Here is a 21,282-nt window from a genome sequence, read left to right as displayed (position 1 = left end):
TTAATACATTTCATTCTAATGCTTTTAAAACAAAAAATGGGACATGAATTTGCACCCTATTAAAGTACCCTAAAAAAGTGCCTCATTTACATTTAATCGCTTATCAGATGCAGTTTTTCCAAAAGAACTTACAGTTAGATAAAAAGGTCTAGTAAATGTCTGGTAAATTTCAGGAAAGCCATAATATAGTATTTTTTGTTTTGTTTTGTTTTAAATACATGATCTTCATCTCTTTATTTATTTGTAGGCTCCCAGCACCTCAGAGGGCACTGTTGCACGCCTAGAGAACGCTCCTCTGGAGGACTGGTATGTTACCTGCCACAACTTGTATAATAAGCTTTAATCCTATTTAGCACAGCTGTCAACTTAACAGTTTCATATCACATCCAGTATCCCACCCAGAATCCACACGAACAATTAACAAGCTCTTTGGATCTCATATTCCATCTCTTTCTTTTCCAATCCCTTTTTTTCCTATTGAATGACCTCCTTTCTGCTGTCTCGTGGGAAATCATCACAGCGTGATGGCACACGATGACTCACTTTTCCTAATGTTTGATCTGCTCTGCCAAAATTACATTAGTAACGTAAACAGGATGAACAACTAATCCAAGCAATACTGAGCGGCATTCTTCTCTCATGCCATTTTCTGGACTCTTTTGAGGTTGCTTCTCGGTAAATTAGCTCACCGTGCCACATGTTGATTGGCTGTAGGGCAGTCTCATGATAACCAAAACTGCACTATAAGACCTGATTGCTTCAGATGACGATTCAACAACAACCACCTGTCATAGAACTTAAAAACAAAAACAGGAATGTGGCATGGCTGCATTTTTCAAGAGCATTCCACCCTTACTCACATTTGCTTCTGAAAGGTTGCGGACTAGAGAAGTAAAAGTGTTGCTCTTTTAGGAACATTACGGTTTGACTCAACCATGTCACAGTAATAAATTTCAGTTTAATTTGGAGCACTGTGACTTTCAGTACCAATGGTCTGAATAATGTCAAACAAAAACATATATTAATTCATTTTTATATAAATTTCATGTGCATTTTTCAATGTGGATTGAAGTTTGTTTAACTCTGAATTTGCTGCATTGACCAAAAAAAGGTGCTTAGTTTGGAAGCGGTGCTTACACTTTACATTATCCTTATCCTTGCTCCTTAAAAGTTTTTTAAAAGTAAAAACTAGGGATGCTCTGATCAGGATTTTTGCAGCCGATACTGAGTACCGATTTCTTGTCATGGTGCTCGGCCGATACCGATGCCGTCCGATTCTGATGCTTCAAGATTTATATAGGTTTCATAGTCGTGCACGTGCCTGGCCCGAAGTTAACTTCCGGTCTGTGTTTGTTTATCAGTCTGGCTATGGCGCCGGCTACAAACGCAGTTAAAGTTAAGGTGATGAGTAGACTGAAGTTGGGCTCAGGTGGTTGTGCTGTGGGATGTGTTTCCCATACATTTATTTATTTGTGGTGCTCGCCACAATATCAAAACTGACGGATTTTCCAAAAGGCATAGTTGAATAAACATGAGCATGTACTGCACATTTAAAAATCAAAACGAGGCACGGGTGTTTTTATATCACTGTATTTCTGAAGGAAGACTATCTTTAGAAAATTTTCGATGTCATTTTCATTTCATCTTGCATGTTATATGTTATAGGCAGCGCTGCTTTGTGTACAGCCATTACTGGGGAAACCTCTGTTTCTCCCACTTTAAAGCACCTCCTGCTGGCAGAGAATGAATTTGCCTTTTCAGTAAGTCCGTCTGATTTAGGCAGCAAACATATTTTGCTTTTCCTATATCCACGGGTGGGGTAATAAAAATGCATTCTGATTATTTGCGGGTGGGTCGCGGGTAGATAAAATAAATAATAAATGATGCAAATATTAACTACATTTTTTTAAATAATTTTTTTTCATGAGGTAGACAATTTCGTGTGTGTGTGTTCGTTCGCCTGATTGGGAAGTTGCAGTGACAGAAACGGTGCCATTCCAGGTAAAGTTTAAAAGAAGTAAAGCCTGTGTTAATGCTATTGAGTAGGCTAATATGGCCAAAGAAGATATTTTGTTTTATAAATAAATGTTCATTTAAAAACAGCCCACGATCAGCGTATTATGTTTAAAATCATTAAATTATGTCCCCACGCATCATGTACGTCGTCACGCGTTGACGTCATCAAATTGTGATCGGTTCGTGAGATCGGCCAAGTGTAGTGAGTACCGATCGAGTCATAAAATGTGATTATCGGCCGATACCGATCTCCGATCTCCCGAATTAATGCATGGGAAAATTAAACATTTTGAGCCATAATAACCCTGGTGTCAAATGGTATATGTTATGTAATAGCCCCGCAGAGGCTTTGGAGGGTGATGTGTTTGTGGATGAAGAAGGTAGTGATGGTGAGGAGGATGAGGAGTTCTACCCCGATGACTGCCAGTGGGAACAGGAGGAAGAGCCAGTTAAACCTGGACCAACAGCAGTCATAACGGAAAAGGTGACATTGATGATTCATTTACAACTTTCTCATTGCTTTTATGCAAGTTTTGTGTACCTTTTCAGTGAAACTTTTTGACATCCTCTCTTTGCCTTATTAGGTGAATAAACAGACAAGTGTGGACGGTCTCCCGCATTCTGCTTCGGTCGTTCGGCCCAAGGAGCGGCGACATGATGTCCATCAGCAAAACCCTTTTATGCGAGGAAACACCATCATCCGGTCCAAGACATTTTCCCCTGGACCTCAGAGCCAGTATATATGCAGGGTAAGAACACACATACACACACACAAATATATGTACATACTGATAGTGGTATTATAGCTCAGTTTTTTTTACCAATACCCACAATCATCATGTCACCAGATCAACCGCAGCGACAGTGACAGCTCCACCCTGTCTAAGAAATCTCCCTTCGTCCGGAATGCCTCAGAGAGACGCAGTGTTCGAATGAAGAAGGTAACATAAAAATATTGACATTGACATCTACTCATTTGGGAAACAGATTGTACTATTTAAAATTTGCCATGAATTGCCATGCAAATATAAACCTTGTTTGTTCAGTTTGGTGTCTGATAGACCTCTCAGTCCTTTAATAGCTTAAAAAATGCTTTACATTCAGTTTGATCCTTCATGGCCTCTGCTAATCTTATGAAAACTCAATAAACACGCTTCAACCATCCTCCATGAAACAAATGTTTGGGGGCTCAAATATGAAAAACATGGGAGTGTCTGGGACCCCAATTATAAAAACTGTGTAGTTAATCTCAACTCCAAGTCAGGGTTAGAATCAAATTCCACTCAGGGATCCACTGAATTTTTCTTAGGAAACTGAATGCATTTCACCAACCCTAAAGCCAAACGTTTTCCTTAGAAAGGGGAGTTAAAGCTTTTTAGCAGAAGTTTAATATTTAATACCTACATTTCTGTACTGACCTGAGGTCAGTGTTAATGAAGCACAGTCTCAGCGTGAGGAAATGGGTTTGCTGAGCACCTTTACAGGCCCTTAAATAGTCTAGAAAGGTCAGGCTTGCTCTCACTGTGCCTTAGGAGACACATTACTTTGAGTCTATTAAAGACACTAAGATGTTGAAAGTTTGCATTGATTTGCTTAATGAGGTCAGTACAGAGAGTTTCAATGATTTATAGTACAGGCTTTAAAGTCTCCTTAGTTATTTAAAAATGAAAATCGCATGTCCCAGTCTACAAAGGTAAGGTAAATGGTGTTAATCAAATAGCTATTGTTTTGAGATGAATGATACTGAATAGTTTTAATTTATATGTGCCAATATAACAATACCAATACAGTGGCCAATGAATCTCTGGGAATGTCTAAGTTCAAAATCTAACCTAACCTGTAAATGAACAGAACGTTATAAGATTTTAAAGAAGAATTTTCATCACTGGTCACAGACGTTTGACTCCCCATATACAATACAGCAGTAAATAGCACAAGACACATACATGACCCAAAAGAATCACTGATCGAGTTTTCTCCCCCACACAGCCACAGATGCAGGTCAGAGGTCTGGACGGGCTCCTGCGCACCTCTCTGGATCTGGAGCTGGACTTGCAGGTCACTCGCACACGGCACAGCCGACTGAACGAGGAACTGCGTGTGCTGCGGGAGCTAAAGGAGCAGTTACAGAGCGCCCGGCAACAGGGCCAGCATGTCCTTCCCTCATGGGTGCAGGAGGATGAGCGCTTTCGTCTGCTGCTCAAACATACAGAGAGACAGGTGAGTCCCACTAGATTTCCAGAACTAAGTCCACAAATGGCCTGTCATCGGGCCCTCTTAAACAACATTCCTGCATCTGATTTTGTGTTGCCACTCTCTCTTTAGACCCATGAAGAGCAGCTACAGGAACAGAGGGTAGAGAAGATGATGCGAGCAGCAGCCAAGGATGTGCACAAGATTCGTGGACAGAGCCTCAAGGAGGTTCCTGGGGTCCAGTCCTTTAGGTGGGCGTCTGTTGCTACCCATCCAAACCACTGCTTTTGAACTGATCCTAAACATCGTCTTAAGCATAGGTTATTGGAGGAAGAAATAACTCTGTTCCTAAATCTGAGCTGTAATGATGTCTAATGGCTACATAGGCAGCTACCTTCTAAGTCAGCACCTTAAACTCAAATGGAAGCTCATAAATAACTGATTTGGAGTATTCTACATAGGTAGCAGATAGAGTTTTGAATTTGCTAATGACGCAATACTCTAATGGACCCCGTCACAGATTTGTGATGATGCGTTTCCACTGTTATTTAAAAAAAGAATGTACATTTATAATACTATAGTACTGTTGTATTACCTTGGCATTAAATTACAGAACACTAGTTAATGCTGCTGCATGGGTGTGTCTAATAAAATGGCTAAGGGAGAGATTGCAAATTTGACATCTCTTTCGCTTTTGATCACCAGAATCAATCTCTTGATATTTTTTTCCTTCTTTTGGAAAATCACAGAAACAATATTGTGCTTTTTTTTTTTTTGTTGTTTTGCGAATGGAAATGCAAAAATTAGATTTGTTGTCGTTTCCATTCACCACCATAGACTTCCCCAGCTATGATGATGACTTTGGCTTCCAAGAACTCCAGAAATGTGAAAAGGGTCCATTAGCGTAAAAACACGACATGCACAAATATTGGGCATTGGGCATTAGGCATTTATGATTTACTTAATAGGACTGCTTTATATATCCAGCTTATTTTCCAATGCAAACGTTTTCTGTGAATGTGCGAGACTTTTAGGGAAAGGACCTGAAGGAAAACAAAGTGCAGTCAACGGTAAAACTATTTACGCTACAAATCAGTGTTTTTGTAAATGCGATAATACATTAAAATAATATAGTAAACAATACTAGTTTGCTGTATAAAGCAGCATAACAAGCTTTGTACAGCTACAAAATAACTGGAAGCGAATGACACTGAAAGCCCTGCACATTCAATTAAAAAAAATTAATAGCCATCACATCTGGAGTGCATCTTTAAAATTCTTTCTGGGTAGGCAGCTCACTACGGTTCGGAACAGAGCTAATATTAAGTAATAACCCTTCCATTGTTTTTTTTTCATTCATTTCATTTCATTCATTTTCAAGCTGTACTTATTGTCTGCTGTAATCTCTCATAGAGAGAAGATGGCCTTCTTCACCAGGGCAAAGATAAACATTCCTGACCTACCAGCTGATGACGTGTAGAAGATATCCATCTTAACTGCTGTTTCCATGGAGACAAAACTGACATCTGGCGGTATTAGGAAGAATGAAGAACGGTGTGACAGGAAAATGTATGTTGGGCAGGAAAAATGTAATTTTAAAACACTGGGTTTTAACTCTCAAAACTGAAATTGTATAGAGCCGTGTTTTTTTGTTTGTTTGTTTTTTTAGATAGATTTATTTTTTAATTTCACCATGTTCTGTTACTAATAAGAGTATGTCCGTATCTGTACTAGGTATTTTACTGGTCATTCAAAAACACCAGTTCGTCTTTGAAACGAGCTCTGCTAATTGGGCAGAACTGCTTACTGTAACTCTTGAAGATGTGAATACAGATACTTTAGGGTACTACTTCTGTTCATAGCACAAGGGTTCAGGACAAAATGAATGGGCATAAATCCTGTTATTCCAGTCACGTCCCTCTAAAACAAGCACATCTGTCCACATTTATGTTCAACAGTTGTTGTTGTTTTTTTGCAAATATGTAAACGGTTACAGATGTTAGCAAGCATGAATCTAAAGCATGAGTTAATTAGACCGGTTAGTAGACTAAATTGATTGCTAACAGTTCTCCATGTTCGTTTTGTTAATTGCACATGCAAACAAGACACATGTTAGTGCAAATGTTCGTAAAATGATGTAGAAACTGCACTTAGTTCCACAAACTCTCAGGTAGAATATCAGATAGTTCATGCACTTTAATAGAAAAAAGGCATCGATATAGAGAATTAAGCAAAAAAGCACATTGTGAACGCTAAGATCGTACTATCCCATATACTAGCTCTTGTTGCATCTTTGGAAAACTTTAAGTGTCTTTTTAGGTTATATTAACTTTCCAGTCTAGTTCCTACAGTAGCATGTTCTAATAGTGTTTAATTTCTACTGGTTTGGATCTCTTCTAATCTAAAACCCCCCCTCACAACCGTCTACAGGTTTGCTCTAGACTACAAACTTGGCTTTGTATGTAACTAATAAACTACTGAACACAAACGGTAGCATCATTTCATTTACATCAAAGCCAGTATCTTAACAAAACTTATTTTAATTGCTACCTACCAGTACTAGAAGAGTCTTTGGTGTGTTGAATCTCAAAAAAATCTTATCATATTTCACTCCATAAACAAAAGAAATATAGGAAATTATATTTTGCATAAAATCAATAAAATGAATTGAAATGTAAGATTATTTTGATGAAAATCAAGCACATTTTGTCTAAGTTCTTAATACTGTAAGGTGAAGGAAAAACTCATTGCCGTTATGCATTACTGTAATGATAATAATTTTTTTCTCTCGTTACTATTTTTTTTATGATTTAAAATTAAGTACTATCATAATGTATAGCAAATTAGTTCTTTGTTGTTTTATACAATAATGAGAAAAATGCCTTTCAGTAGATTAGTACCTGAAAACAATCCAATCAAATCAAAATCCTTAATGGCCATAAAAAAGGTGTCATTTTATTTGTAATTCCTAATTGTTCGTCTTTTGAATTTGGAGAAAAATATGACCTGGATAGTTTTTGTGAGATTGAACCATTTAAGAACAGTGCGTATCATTGCTGCGGCAAGAAAACGTCAACACATCTAAGGCACTGAAAGCTGTGAAGGCACGCAGTTTATAATTCCCAGCTCTCCCTGTAAACACTTAATAATGTATTGCACGCCACTGCAGAGATCCGTTTCTGTAACATTTGGAGACTCCTCATATGGAGGGAGTCACTGGTGATTTGCATTATGTAAATGAGCACTCCATCCATGCTAATCTAAAATATTGATTTTCACTAAACTCTTCATCTACATGCAAAATGTTCAGTTAAATCCAATTTTTTGTAAGTATCTTGATAATAGATGACTATGAATATTACTACCATGTCATTAAAACCCCTTTTGAACAATAGCTTTGCATCACAGGTCAAGATGTTAGTCTGAATGTAGCACTTTAAAAAAAAAAAAAAAAAGCCCCAGTTGATGCGACCCTTTATTTGATACTGATTTACATTGTACATAATGTTGGCCTAATTTAACCAGTTATGAATGGTATTACCTGCCCAATTCCATGGATTTTGCTCACGTTTAAATGTTACGTGAAATCTCCAGTTGATCTACACCTTGTTAGGCTAAGATGCTCTTGACATCTTTGTTTTGCATTGTCTCAGTTCCCCTGCTGGCATGCCTTCCCATGTAGAGTTATGTTCTTAATGAGATCCTCCTGTGCTTCAGTATGTTTTTTTCCTAAAGGAAATATTGAATGTACTGTCCTTGGTTCAACCTCAGATCAACTACTATGTCATAGGAATTGTAGTAGCAATATTTCTACTCTCATTCTATTGCATAAATGTACCCGTATGGACTAAGCAGGCGATGATATGCTCCAAAATGATACCACAATGTTTGAAACTAGTGTGAAGTCTGGAATGGATGGTCCAGAAGCCCTCCTTCATCTGCAATGCACATATGCATATGGCCTAGTCTCTTGCTCCACCTAGTGGCAAACAGACAGTGAGTTGAACTTGTACTATAGCACTCTTGTTATGAAACCCTAATTTCTCCTCCATTGTGATTTTGCCTAAAATTGATTTAGGGGATGGAGATTGTACATTTATTTTGATGCCGCCGCATTATAAACGACATCTAAGACCCAACCGAAATGCTGTCCCAAAGCTTTTAGCCAAATATCTAATTCAAATAGAAGCATCATATAGCTTTCACTTTAAAGCCATTGTAAAGTGCTGTTTAACTTAGTTTATGAGAGTGCAAACATTTCTTTGACTTTTGTTTCTCTTCTTGAATGTGTTATTTCCGCAGATTAGACCCAGTTAAGACAGTACACTGCCAAACGTAGAGTACATCCCAGCGTAGTTTGTTAAGCTGCTGCGTGATGCACATTTTTCTCACATTGGCATTTTTAATCAAGGTACTTTTTTATTATTATTTTTACCCGAACTTTTCAGATTTACAGCTTTTATGAATTTACAGTTATTTGAATGTGAGAGAAACAATAGGTCCCCTTTAAAGTTGACCCCTTGAAACACTACAGTTGATCTCATTCTGAGAGTACTCGAATAATAGACAATGTCTAATGTTTTCACTGGTCGTACAGTATCTACCGTTCACAGTATGTGTTGATTAGGTGCTCTTAACTATCAATTTTGAGGTTCATAAGGACATAATATTTGGCTTTTTTATTTGGACGCTTGGGCCAATCATGCATAAATCATGTAATACTTGCTCAAAATAATCACAAAGAAATAAAAGAATGCTGTCAGTATCTGATGCTGGTAGTCATGAATGATTCATCTGTTTATTGTTCACAGTAGGACTTTTATTTCGAAAACTCCAGTGCATATATTTTTTTCAAAGAAATCTTGTATTAATGATGGAAAAAGAACCTGATCTGATCACAGAGATGGTTGGAGAAGTACAGCTTGTATTTATTGCACTTTTGTGATTTGGGTGTGCCGTCTTTCTTTTTCTTGTGAGACTTCTGAAAGCTGTGAATTTTATCATCGACACTGTACTTTCAACCAGAATTGTAAATATATCACCAGCACAATAGTATGTCAGTATCTGATGCTGGTAGTCATGAATGATTCATCTGTTTATTGTTCACAGTAGGACTTTTATTTCGAAAACTCCAGTGCATATATTTTTTTCAAAGAAATCTTGTATTAATGATGGAAAAAGAACCTGATCTGATCACAGAGATGGTTGGAGAAGTACAGCTTGTATTTATTGCACTTTTGTGATTTGGGTGTGCCGTCTTTCTTTTTCTTGTGAGACTACTGAAAGCTGTGAATTTTATCATCGACACTGTACTGTCAACCAGAATTGTAAATATATCACCAGCACAATAGTATGTTTTGTAGTTTCACAACAAATATAAAAAAATCCTTTCTTCTAATCTGTATGTTTTTTTGTGTTTGTATGTGTACTGTCACATTCCTAATAATAGAGTTACCTGTACAGAAATGTTTGAAGCCAAGATTTTCTTCTCATTCCAACTATTATGTGCAGTTACTTGCAGTAAAATATCAAAAAAAGGCAAAATATGTGCCTATCTATCTATCTATCTATCTATCTATCTATCATCTATCTAATAACACTAGGTTGTGTGTTGTTTCCCCGTTCTGCTCTACCAATGATTGAAAGGCTTTAGTTTTGGCGGGTGTTTTCCCACAATCCCGCAGGACCGGAAGCAGCGCGCTGTGTGTGTTTAGAGTCGCTGCTAGCTGTCCAGCTGCAGAGCGGCTTTACATCTACATATAACGAATATACTCGTGCCAGGTAACTAGTCATTCTGAAAGTTTGCGTTTTGATATTTGTGTAGTATCGTTTCATAGTCTCGCTGTAATACAAATGTTCTCTGTTAATGTGTTTGGAGACAGCAGAGAAACATGCTAACGTTTTAAAGCTAATATCATCCCCATCCAACAAATGTATGGTTAATTTACTTTTATATTGCACGACCGACTTCATATTTGAACAGTTAAGATGTTTAATCAAATTAGTTAATTGCCGTTTATATTGGAAATTCATTGGAAGATGCTTAGGTAGTCAATTATTAAGAGTTGTGAATATTAAACTTATATGGGTTAATATTCATGAACGTTTAGTTCATATTTATGGTTATTTTAGTATTTCCACGGCCATGAGGGTTACATTTGGAATACATGCTTTTATAAACTCAAATCTAAGCTAATGAAAGCGTTGTGGTTGTTAATCTAAAATTAATATTCAGCAGTATTTCATTAATATACACATGCTTTTGTCGTATTTCCACTATATAAGTGAATTAAAAATCCTTTCCCTGATAATAGACTCAAATTGAGTTTGCGAACATTGTCTATGTTATTAATATTCACCAGTCTTTCGTCAAACTCGTCAAAATGTATGTTCTTTTTAAATATGTCCATGCTTACAAGAGTTAAATCAGAATAAAAGCCATGGTATTTTTGATTCAAAGCTCATTCATCTAATTGCTCTTCCTGGCAGAGTTTCTTTTGCCTGTGAGAGCTTCAGAATCGCTGGGTTACTTGGTCAGTTCCTCAGCCTTCATCATCATCATCATCATGCCAGCCGCACTTGCAGATACCAGTCAGATTATCTGTGAGGTCTGGGCCAGCAATGTGGAGGAGGAGATGAGGAAGATACGACAGATCATTCAAAGTTACAACTACATTGCCATGGTGTGTGCGCCAATGTTAATGTTCCATTATGGTCTGCTATGGTCTAATGACATAAGAAATGTACTATAATAATTGTAAAGTGACCATTCAAACAGCGTTATGGGTCAAACAGCACATCTACACTGCCGGTCAAACATTTAGAATTATTATAGTACATTAATCAGAATAAAAGCCATGGTATTTTTGATTCAAAGCTCATTCATCTAATTGCTCTTCCTGGCAGAGTTTCTTTTGCCTGTGAGAGCTTCAGAATCGCTGGGTTACTTGGTCAGTTCCTCAGCCTTCATCATCATCATCATCATGCCAGCCGCACTTGCAGATACCAGTCAGATTATCTGTGAGGTCTGGGCCAGCAATGTGGAGGAGGAGATGAGGAAGATACGACAGATCATTCAAAGTTACAACTACATTGCCATGGTGTGTGCGCCAATGTTAATGTTCCATTATGGTCTGCTATGGTCTAATGACATAAGAAATGTCCTATAATAATTGTAAAGTGACCATTCAAACAGCGTTATGGGTCAAACAGCACATCTACACTGCCGGTCAAACATTTCGAATAATTACGTTTTTTTTTTTTTTTTATATATATTTTTGAAAGTAGTCTCTTATGCTTGCCAAGGCTGCGTTCATTTGATCAAAATACAGTAAAGAGAGTAATGGTGTGAAATATTTAAATTGACTGTTTTCTGTTTTTAATATATTTTAAAATGTAATTTATTCCAAGTTTTCAGTAGCCATTACTGCATACTTCAGTGTAACATGATCTTTCAAAAATCATTTTAACAAGATGTTTAAATATCAACAAGATGCTTAAATATTTAAATAAAAATTTCCGTGTTAAAGCTTTTGTGGAAATCATGATCATGAGTTTTTTGACATTAGTGACATTATAAATGCCTTTACTGTCACTTTTGATCAATTTAATGTGTCCTTGCAGAATAAAAGTTTTATTTTATTTTTTATTTTTTTAAACTTACCCCAGATCAGCATGGATGTTTTCTAAAGGATCATGTGACACTGAAGTAATCACAGGAATAAATGACTTTTAAAATTCATTAACATAGAAAATAATAATTTTTTCACAATATTACTGCTTTTACTGTATATTTTATATAAGTGATTCAACAAAAATATGAGCAAATTTAGCATATTTGTGCTTTGCACTGTCTGTTGATTTATACTTGATGGTTTGTTTGTTTTTTGTACGTCAGGACACTGAGTTTCCCGGTGTGGTGGTTCGTCCCATTGGAGAGTTCCGTAGTACTGTTGACTATCAGTACCAGCTCCTGAGGTGCAATGTGGACCTTTTAAAAATCATCCAGCTTGGCTTGACGTTTATGAATGAAGATGGAGACTACCCGCCTGGAACCACAACATGGCAGTTTAACTTCAAGTTCAATCTGACGTAGGTGTCCAGCATTACTTGCTTATCCTTTGCCTATGCCAGTATTTTTAGATTTAGCCTTAGCCAGTAATGATACTAGTAGTGATGGTGGGTGTTGTTTGGCCCCGTGTTTTGCAGAGAGGACATGTACTCCCAGGACTCCATAGATCTCCTTCAGAACTCTGGGCTACAGTTTAAAAAGCACGAGGAGGAGGGCATCGACACACTCTACTTCGCAGAGCTCCTCATGACATCAGGCCTTGTGCTTTGTGAAAATGTCAAGTGGCTCTCATTTCACAGGTAACAAATAGCACTTAAAAAAAAAAAAAAATCATTGCTGGGTCAAAGACTTCATACCCATTTTTTGTGCAGATCTATTAATTTATTAAACACGCAGTTCAATACATATAATGACTTTAATACGCCCCTTCTATGATGTTTTTAATTTCTAAATGTTGTTATTTTTGGGCTAGAACTGCCCTGATATGCTAATGAAGATAAAAACCTCATTATGAAATTGTAATAAAGTATATGTATTTCTTATTTCTTGACAATTGTTGTTTTTAATAAAAATCTCTCTCTGTTTGTTAATATTTAAAAACTTGCATATGCTAAATCGAAGTCATGTGGTGCACCAACTTGCAGAGAAAAAGAGAGGAAAATAATATATATGGGTCATTCTACAGAATTGGTCCAAAGTCAGAGTTGGAAATGTATTGGAAAAAAAGTATGTTTTTCAAAAAATGTGTATGTATGCAAAGTGTATACTATCCAAGGTACACATTTCTAGTAATTGTGCAGTTAATTCTCATATTGTATTTTCAGAAAGTTTTGGAATATTTGTCCTCTCCCCAAATTTGTCACTACTGAAAAACAGTAATAATAATTTAGTTAGAATGTTTATATTGATCTATTGAGATTTTGCTTCCATCTACATTGTAAATATATTGTTTTTTGCTATTTTATAAAAAAAAAATTCAAAGGTAAATCAATAAAAATTACCTTTATAACAATATTTCAAGTGTAATTTACGAGATTTGTTGTATTTTGAATTACATTTTTCTATGTAAAAGGCAAAAGGTTGATCATACTGATTTCAAAGTTAAGGATTCATTAGTCTGAATATACATTGAACCAAAAACTCATCATAACATCTTAGTTGATAATTCAGTATGCTTTATTTTTGACAAAACATCCCATGTTTCGTTAGTGACTGCACATTTTCGGTAGTGACAGTAATGCTTTTGTAGCGATCACATCACATTACAGAATTTCAACTTGCATACTAAAACATACTAAAATACAAAAAAATTGCATAACTGTGCTAAAATAGTTCCCCCAAATATGAGGATTGTGTTCCCTTTTGTCACTACCGAAACAATGATGACGTGTTTCGGTAGTGACAATTTTATGGGATAACACCAAAAAAAAACTACAGAAACTATATATAACTATAAAATATAAAATAATTAATTTTTTTGAACTTCTTTTTTTAAAAGAATAAAAAAAATACTTTTAAAAAAACAACAATGGAAAAAGTTGAAATTTAGGGGTTAGGTTTCTGGACAGCCCCCTCACAATTGAAAGTACCCAATAAATGATGATTTTATATCTATTAAGCTTACTAATATTTTAAATATTATTGTGGGTTTCAATAGATAATAGAAGAATCTTAGTAAACATCTAAGATTTGATTGAATACTTAAATGCTTTTTAAATGTGTTTTTTGGTTGTGGGACAGCAGTTTGCACCAATTCTGTAGAATGGCCCATATATATAATATATATATATATCACAGATCAGATATAACTGATATCACAGAGAAGACCCCCTGTTAGTCTCGCGTAGCCAGACCTTCAGACTGACGGCTGAAGGTCTGGAATCCATGGCAGCTTTCATTGGCCAAGGCCCGCCCATGAGGCCGTTTGACCGACATGCCAAACAACCAACCAGTTTGTTTCGTTCAGTGTCACGTTTCGGGGCGTCGAAATGTCGCCACAATAACAGACTGTGTAAAAGTGTAAAACTCGGACGTATTTTAAAGATTTTATGCCACGAACTTTAAATATTTCACATACTTTTGATTATCCAGCGTTTAGTTGATCCTGATAAGCGCTCGTCGTCACAGTTGTAAACACGACGGCTTTCTTTTTTCGTGAGGGGGTTTGGCGTCACGACATCTTTGTTTCCAGGCGGAACATTATAAAACGTGACACACACGTCTCCCGGAAATCCTGTATAATTCAACCAATCCGATGACGACTTCGAAACTCCTGAAGTGTTTCCACTGTTGTGTGCCATATGCATCAGACGTTCAGTCTGTGGGCTGAGACTAACCCCCTGTAGACTCATGGCAATGTTGAGCTTAATAAAGTCTATTAAAATATTACAGTGATTTTAATGATGTCAATTTAAAGGTGCCTTCATATTAGTGAAATTTTTGTCGAAATTTGTCATGCAAAAAGTCCATTGTCAACAGTGTAGTAATGTATGAAATGCTGCTGACGCGAAAGTCTTTCAAACTAGTAGAGTTGTAATTAAATTATTATCATTTTTTTTTTTTTACAGAAACAAACTAAAAATGAACGTTTTTGTTTAGTCATCAATCGAAAATAAAGTTTAGGTTGTAAAGTTGGACTCGGTATGATGTTCAGGGTGCCGTTTTCAAAGGTGATAAATCATTCAAAGTCAAGCTCTTTGGCTGCTAGCAACCTCTCAATATTTCGGTTGAACAATTTTTACAATTTTGGCATCATTTTTAGCCACAGGTAAGGGTCCACACTGCCGACATGTTTACCTGTTGTAGCTTATCCATCTTGCATGCACGAAATCGACACAGACAGTCAAAACATGTCATTGACCATTAAATATTTATGCCTTCAAACTATTTCGGCCAAAAACTGGTTTTGACAGTTGCTTTGGAAAATAAGTCGCTGCACATTTCAAATAAAATAAACATGACTTGTATTCCAGAAAATATGGTACATCTACTGTGTTCTAAATGTTTTTATGTACTTTCTCTGTTCTCACTAGTGGGTATGATTTTGGTTACCTGGTGAAGCTGCTCACAGATTCCCGGTTGCCAGAAGAGGAACATGAGTTCTTTCAGATCTTAAATCTTTTCTTCCCAGCCATTTATGACGTCAAATATCTTATGAAGAGCTGCAAAAACCTTAAGGTATGAAAAATACTCTAACCCGTGTTTAAATGTATAGATGTTACTCGTACTGTAAAAAAAAAAAAAAAATTTGCTGTGTTTAGGGTGGACTTCAGGAGGTTGCAGACCAGCTGGAGCTAAAAAGGATCGGCAGGCAGCATCAGGCTGGCTCAGACTCGCTGCTCACTGGAATGGCTTTCTTCCGCATGAAAGAGGTTAATATTAGCCAAATTAGACTATAGCTGAATAATGGGATTTTAGCTGATCAGTCCTAACCTTTAGTCTGCTCTCCTGTTTTTTTTTTTTCTTTCTTCAGTTGTTTTTTGAAGACAACATTGACGATGCAAAGTACTGTGGGCGGCTCTATGGCCTGGGATCCGGTTCTTCTCAAAGTCAGAATGGAATTTCCAACTCCTCGCAGGAGGAAACCAACAACAAGCACTGACCAAAATCTAGTGGATGACACACTTGTTTTAATCCCACCCAGCAGATATTGTTCTTTCCTGTTCTTTACAAAGATGATTTCAAATTATTCATGCATTCTTAAAGGGACATTGGGAAATGCAAACAAGCTAATCTCAGATTCTGTTCTGCTCTGTAGTCCATCATATTGCAAAGTTCCAGGACTCCAGATGTGATCCTGTTTCTTCCATCAGCTGAAAATTGAACATTTTATCTTGTTTTACAGTATTAAAACACCATTGTTTTAAGAATGGGACCAGCGCTTGTGTATCTTATGGCTTTCAAGACTCCGGGCATTTTAATATACTCAGTCCTTTTAAAAATGTTTTGATATTTTCTAGAAAGGCTCAAGATTTATTCATTACCAAGAAAAGAGGAAATGCCCTCTCACTATTGGTACACATGACTTTGTGGTTGTGTTTTTAAAATATGCTAGCATGTATGTATATTAAAATTGAAACTTTCAAAAGAAACTATCTTTAAGCATTTTTTCTGTAAGGAATACATTTTAGATTCAGGTTTGGGGCATCTTTGGAAACACGAGTCCACTGGTCCTATGTAACAGTTTTAAATGTGTTCGTCTCACAATCTTGACTGTGGTACGTGTTTTTATTGTATCTGTTGTTCGAGGCAGTTATGTATTAAAATGTTTTCTATCGCCACAATGGTCTCATGTCTACTTACAAGGCGTGTGTTCTGAAATCTGACCCTTTGCTCCAGTTTTTAAAATCAACATGAAGTGGAAAATTCTACCCATCTTATGAGTAATTCATCTGTGCATGTTTCTTTTGGGCTTTTTTCAGCTCATGATTTTTCGTGAAACTTTCAGTGAAATGTGATGTATGCTGGACTTCTCAAATCATTTAGTCTAACTAACTCCGCCCCTTTCTTATGAACAACCAAGCTCACATTCAGATCTTCCAATCAACAACTACTTTTTTTCCTCAATCTTTGATTCAAATGTACACCACAGTACGGAGAAAGATCTGTCGCTGCAAAAACAGTACAATTTTTAAATCTTAATATTAAAATAAAGGCATATATAAAACTGGGCTGTGTGTTGATAAAAAGCTAATAAAAAAAAAAGACTAAATATTTTATATTTACCACTTGGTCATGTGATAATTAACCTATAGCGAAGCATGAACATGCAAATGTATTAAATTATTTAAATAATTTAAATCTTGGCACACTTCAAGTAAACATTTTAAGTCAAAGATGTATAGCTGACAAAAAACATTGGATAATCCCTGAATTACAGGATCTATTGCTTCAGTAACAACAGTAAATTGTGAGGGATTGTTTTTATTACATACAATAGTCAAGTGAATTTTACATATCAAATAACAATAATTGCATATCAAAAACACTTTTAAGTGCTATAACTGTTATTGTGTCAGTCTCTTCCAGGCTTTACAGAGCGATTCTGTACTTCCATATTTGCGCAAAAAAGTTGTTGCCTTGGAGCAGATGTGCTGTGGAAATGGAGTAAGATGTTTTCCCATGTGCAGCAGGACGATACAACATTCCATGACATCTGGAAATGAGGATTTCTAAAAGGGGGGGGGGTGATTATAATAATATGCATCTCATGTGCAATTATATATTGATAACAATATATGTGATCCTGGACCACAAAACCAGTCATAAGTCACACGGGTATATTTGTAGCAATTGCCAACAGTACATTGTATGGATCAAAATTATTGCTTTTTCTTTTATGCCAGAAATCATTAGGATATTACGTAGCTAAAGATCATGTTCCATGAAGATGTTTTGTAAATTTCCTACCGTAAATATATCAAAACTTAATTTTTGATCAGTAATAGGCATTGCCAAGAACTTAATTTGAATAACTTTAAAGGCGATTTTCTTGATTTTTTTGCACCCCAGATTCTAGATATTCAAATCGTTGAAACTCAGCCAAATATTGTCCTATCCTAACAAACCATACATCAATGGAAAGCTTATTTATTCAGGTGATGTAGAAATCTCAATTTTTCTCAAAGTTTTGTGGTCCATGGTCACATATAAGAAAAAATGTATTGTTATTGATAACAATAAGTTACTACTATTATTGAGGATGATAATAAGAAACTTACAGCGGCCTTAAAATATTATGCATGTTAAACAGACAGAGCCACTTACTTTGACAAGCTCAGGAATAGCAGTGAGCGCTTTGTGGTGTTCGGCAAGCTGGGCAGTCAGAGTAGAGAGAGATTCACTGCTTAAGAGAGACAAAAAGGAGCTGTTAGACACTTCTTTGAAGCACCAGAATCAAAGCACAAACGATTCAAAGGGTACTACAGCCTTAGAAATACCTTTTCCCACTCAAAGATCCTCCATGTTCCTCTGAAGTTTCAGATTGAGAAGTACTAAGTGCTTGTGAGCTCTCATGAGAGTCTTTACACTGGTTGTGCTGTTGAATGAGGCTAGTGACTCTCCTCTGAATCTCTGCTATGGCTCTCTGGGTGGCCTGAAGATTGGCGTGAGGTTCAGAGAGAAGAACCTTCCAGAAGCCCTCAGAGAAAATGACATCAGTTTGAGCTTCTCCGTTACAGTTTGCTTCAACTTCACTGTGGTTCTTCTCTGTTAAACAGTGACCATTGCTGAAGGTGTTATTGGTCAAAGCTGATGTTTCAGCACTGTAGTTCCACCATTTCTTATACATGAGCTGATAACAGACAAACGCCTCCACACTTTGAGAAATTACCAAGATTCTTTCATCAGTTGGGTCTAGTTTCTGTTTATAGAATGTCACAGACTCCAAACCTGCATTAAAAAAAATATCACGATATCACAATATGAGTAATATTTCACGATAATGATATATATCATGATATATTTATTTTTGCTTGAAGTAAGGTTTTTATATCATCCAAATTTTTGATACCATTGAAATTTCACAATTCCCATAATCCATTTCAATATCACAAAAAACTAATACTAAATGGTCAGTGATTCAAAACTACAATAGAACAAAGACAAATGAAATAGACCTACATTAAAAAAAATCAAGCACTAGAAATAAGAAATACTACTTAAATTGTATGTTATGCTACATACATAGAGTTAGTCTTCACTGTTTAAATGTGCCCATCCATAATTTGAACTGTTCACTTTAAAGTTCATTTGGAGCGATTTCATTTCATCTCATCTCAAAACACATATTGATATCTCTAACCTTGTGTTAGAAGCAGCTGGCACACCTCCGTCATTAGTGTAAAGTGTCCCACCTCAGAACCTCGAGTAAGAGCTCGCAGCAGATCTTCTAGAACAGATGGCCAATCACACAACAGCTGACTCAAAGCACACAGTGTCACGTCCAATGAGATGTGAAATAAGAGCTGAGGAATAAAACATAAATGAAAGATTGGTGAATTTGATGATGACATCAAAGAGATATCTTACTTTTTTCTAAATCGGTGTTGTCTCTCAAAAACATTCTGGTCAAAAATGATCTAGAGACAAGGGTGAACACTATAATATATAACTGAATGGCTGATGTAATGCTAACATAATTATATAATAGTACACAGTAATCTATAGTAAACGGTGTTGGGTTTCACTTTATAGTTTGATGGTCACTTCTGCAAATTCTGTTGACCAAGTAAAACTGCACCTACATGTCTACTAGCTCTTATTAAAGTGTTAGTAGAGTATTGGTGGACTGGTAGGTTTGGGTTAGACTAAGTTTACATGTACTTGTAAAGATACATATAGTCAGCATAATGTCTGTTGGGTGACCATTAAAATAAAGAGTTAGCAGATAGTTAGCAGACAGACAGTCTAGTAATACTCTAATGAAAGTTAGTTGACACAGATGCAACATTACTTACAGTCAACAGAATGTTCTAAGGTTACCATCAAAATGGTGCTATTTAAAACTTGTTTTACACAATATGAACACACAAAAAAATACAAGTAGGATAATGATATATTTATTTTAATTATACAGTAGCTATAAATCATATGGGGTTAGTAAAAAAAATGTTGTATTCAAATATTGTAAAGATGTTGCTCAGCTCATTATTATCAACTTATTAAATAGAATATAATGTTATATAATTAAAATATTTTATTATATATAGATGCTTCTCAGTTTAATATCAACCATTTTTGTCGGTGTAATTTAATAAAAAAATATTATATTATATTATATTATATTATACAGATGTTGCTAAGTTCAATATTATCATGCATTTTTGCCTTTTTATTTAATTCAATAAAATATTTGTAATATTATATTAGATCTGTCAGTCTGCCGTATGAAAAGTGTATCTGTTGGCATCTTATTTTCACACATACTTGCTTCAGAGGAACACTAGTGGTGGCAGGAGGATTATCAGTGGCTCTCAGCTGTTGATGGAGCGTTTTCACTTTGACCAGGTCAGCAGCCGCCACTCCAAACTCACTCTGCCACACTCTGTGCACCGTGGAGAGGAAGTTCTCATCACAGGACTTAGACCAGGTGTGTGAAGAAGCCACACTCCAGGTGACCACATCTGTATCTGCCAGTCTTTGAGTGAGGATCTCATTAACACAAAACACCAGTCTGTGACCCTGTGAAGAGCAGGAGTGAAAGATGTTTCATAATATTTATTTTCTAATATTAAAACGTATTACTGGCAATAGAAACATGTCTAATGTCAAGAGCAAAACCTACTAAAGGAAAACCTGCATAAATAAAAATAATATTCATATCAGTGTCAATTTAGCATACTAATTTATTGAATATACATGCGTATCTAAATCCAGCAGTGAAGATAGCTGAAAACTAACCAAAAGTGAGTCTTGCATCCTCAGGACTTTCTGTGCTGCAGCCCAGTCCTGGAAGAGCATCAAGTCTTTGGCGCACCTCAGAGAGAGAGAATGTGCAAGCTCACTTTCTCCTGATATCTGCGCCAGATTAGCCGCCGTCCTAAGAGATATCACGTCCCCCTTCTTGGCAATCACTTTAGCTGCATCAAAGCTCGAGTCTGCGGCAAGGTAACTGACAGGTGAAGAAAGAAAATACTTTTTTAGTCAGTTTAAATAGTTTTTAATCACATTAATTAATTTTATCTCATACATTCGTGATCGTGGTTGTATCTCTCTATTAGTGCTGCGTTCGACACTATTGACCACGACATTCTTTTGAAAAGACTAGAAAACTTTGTTAGCATTAATGGAAGTGCATTAGCATGGTTCAAATCGTAATCTGACCGCCATCAATTCGTAGCAGTGAATGAAGAGGTATCATATCGATCACAAGTGCAGTATGGAGTACCTCAAGGCTCAGTATTAGGGCCGTTACTCTTCACGGTTTACATGTTACCCTTGGGAGATATCATCAGGAAACATGGTGTTAGCTTTCACTGTTATGCTGATGATACTCAGCTCTA

The 21,282-nt window shown here is 36.3% G+C and overlaps 3 protein-coding genes across 4 annotated transcripts in view; 2 read left to right on the top strand and 1 right to left on the bottom strand.

Annotated features, from left to right (window-relative positions):
* The window catches only part of wwc1 (WW and C2 domain containing 1), a 51,078-nt gene extending 41,807 nt beyond the window's left edge, over window positions 1-9,271 (top strand). Inside the window, exons 16-22 of the mRNA XM_016491985.1 lie at window positions 248-306; window positions 2,353-2,500; window positions 2,601-2,765; window positions 2,865-2,957; window positions 4,006-4,236; window positions 4,342-4,460; window positions 5,623-9,271. Coding sequence (XP_016347471.1) covers window positions 248-306; window positions 2,353-2,500; window positions 2,601-2,765; window positions 2,865-2,957; window positions 4,006-4,236; window positions 4,342-4,460; window positions 5,623-5,689 — 882 coding nt within the window. The 3' untranslated portion in view covers window positions 5,690-9,271. The remainder of the gene's footprint in view (window positions 1-247; window positions 307-2,352; window positions 2,501-2,600; window positions 2,766-2,864; window positions 2,958-4,005; window positions 4,237-4,341; window positions 4,461-5,622) is intronic.
* A 587-nt stretch (window positions 9,272-9,858) lies between these two features.
* cnot8 (CCR4-NOT transcription complex, subunit 8) lies at window positions 9,859-16,560 on the top strand. 2 transcript variants are annotated; one of them, XM_016491952.1, is made up of 7 exons: window positions 9,859-9,990; window positions 10,699-10,892; window positions 12,107-12,300; window positions 12,418-12,579; window positions 15,313-15,457; window positions 15,541-15,651; window positions 15,753-16,560. In XM_016491952.1, the coding sequence occupies exons 2-7, from the start codon at window positions 10,776-10,778 to the stop codon at window positions 15,879-15,881; spliced, it is 858 nt and encodes a 285-aa protein (XP_016347438.1). In that variant the 5' UTR covers window positions 9,859-9,990; window positions 10,699-10,775; the 3' UTR covers window positions 15,882-16,560. The 2 variants fall into 2 exon arrangements, with proteins under 2 accessions (XP_016347438.1, XP_016347437.1); XM_016491951.1 differs by lacking the exons at window positions 9,859-9,990; window positions 10,699-10,892 and adding an exon at window positions 11,112-11,309.
* A 634-nt stretch (window positions 16,561-17,194) lies between these two features.
* The window catches only part of LOC107692773 (gem-associated protein 5-like), a 20,276-nt gene continuing 16,188 nt past the window's right edge, over window positions 17,195-21,282 (bottom strand). The window contains 6 exon segments of the mRNA XM_016491949.1: window positions 17,195-17,451; window positions 18,047-18,125; window positions 18,220-18,670; window positions 19,083-19,245; window positions 20,207-20,461; window positions 20,681-20,891. Of these exon segments, the coding sequence (XP_016347435.1) occupies window positions 17,287-17,451; window positions 18,047-18,125; window positions 18,220-18,670; window positions 19,083-19,245; window positions 20,207-20,461; window positions 20,681-20,891 (1,324 nt within the window). The 3' untranslated portion in view covers window positions 17,195-17,286.

Source organism: Sinocyclocheilus anshuiensis, unplaced genomic scaffold (genome assembly GCF_001515605.1).
Source record: "Sinocyclocheilus anshuiensis isolate Anshui unplaced genomic scaffold, SAMN03320099.WGS_v1.1 scaffold943, whole genome shotgun sequence".
NCBI lineage: Eukaryota > Metazoa > Chordata > Actinopteri > Cypriniformes > Cyprinidae > Sinocyclocheilus > Sinocyclocheilus anshuiensis.
This window is presented reverse-complemented; position numbering and strand designations above follow the sequence as displayed.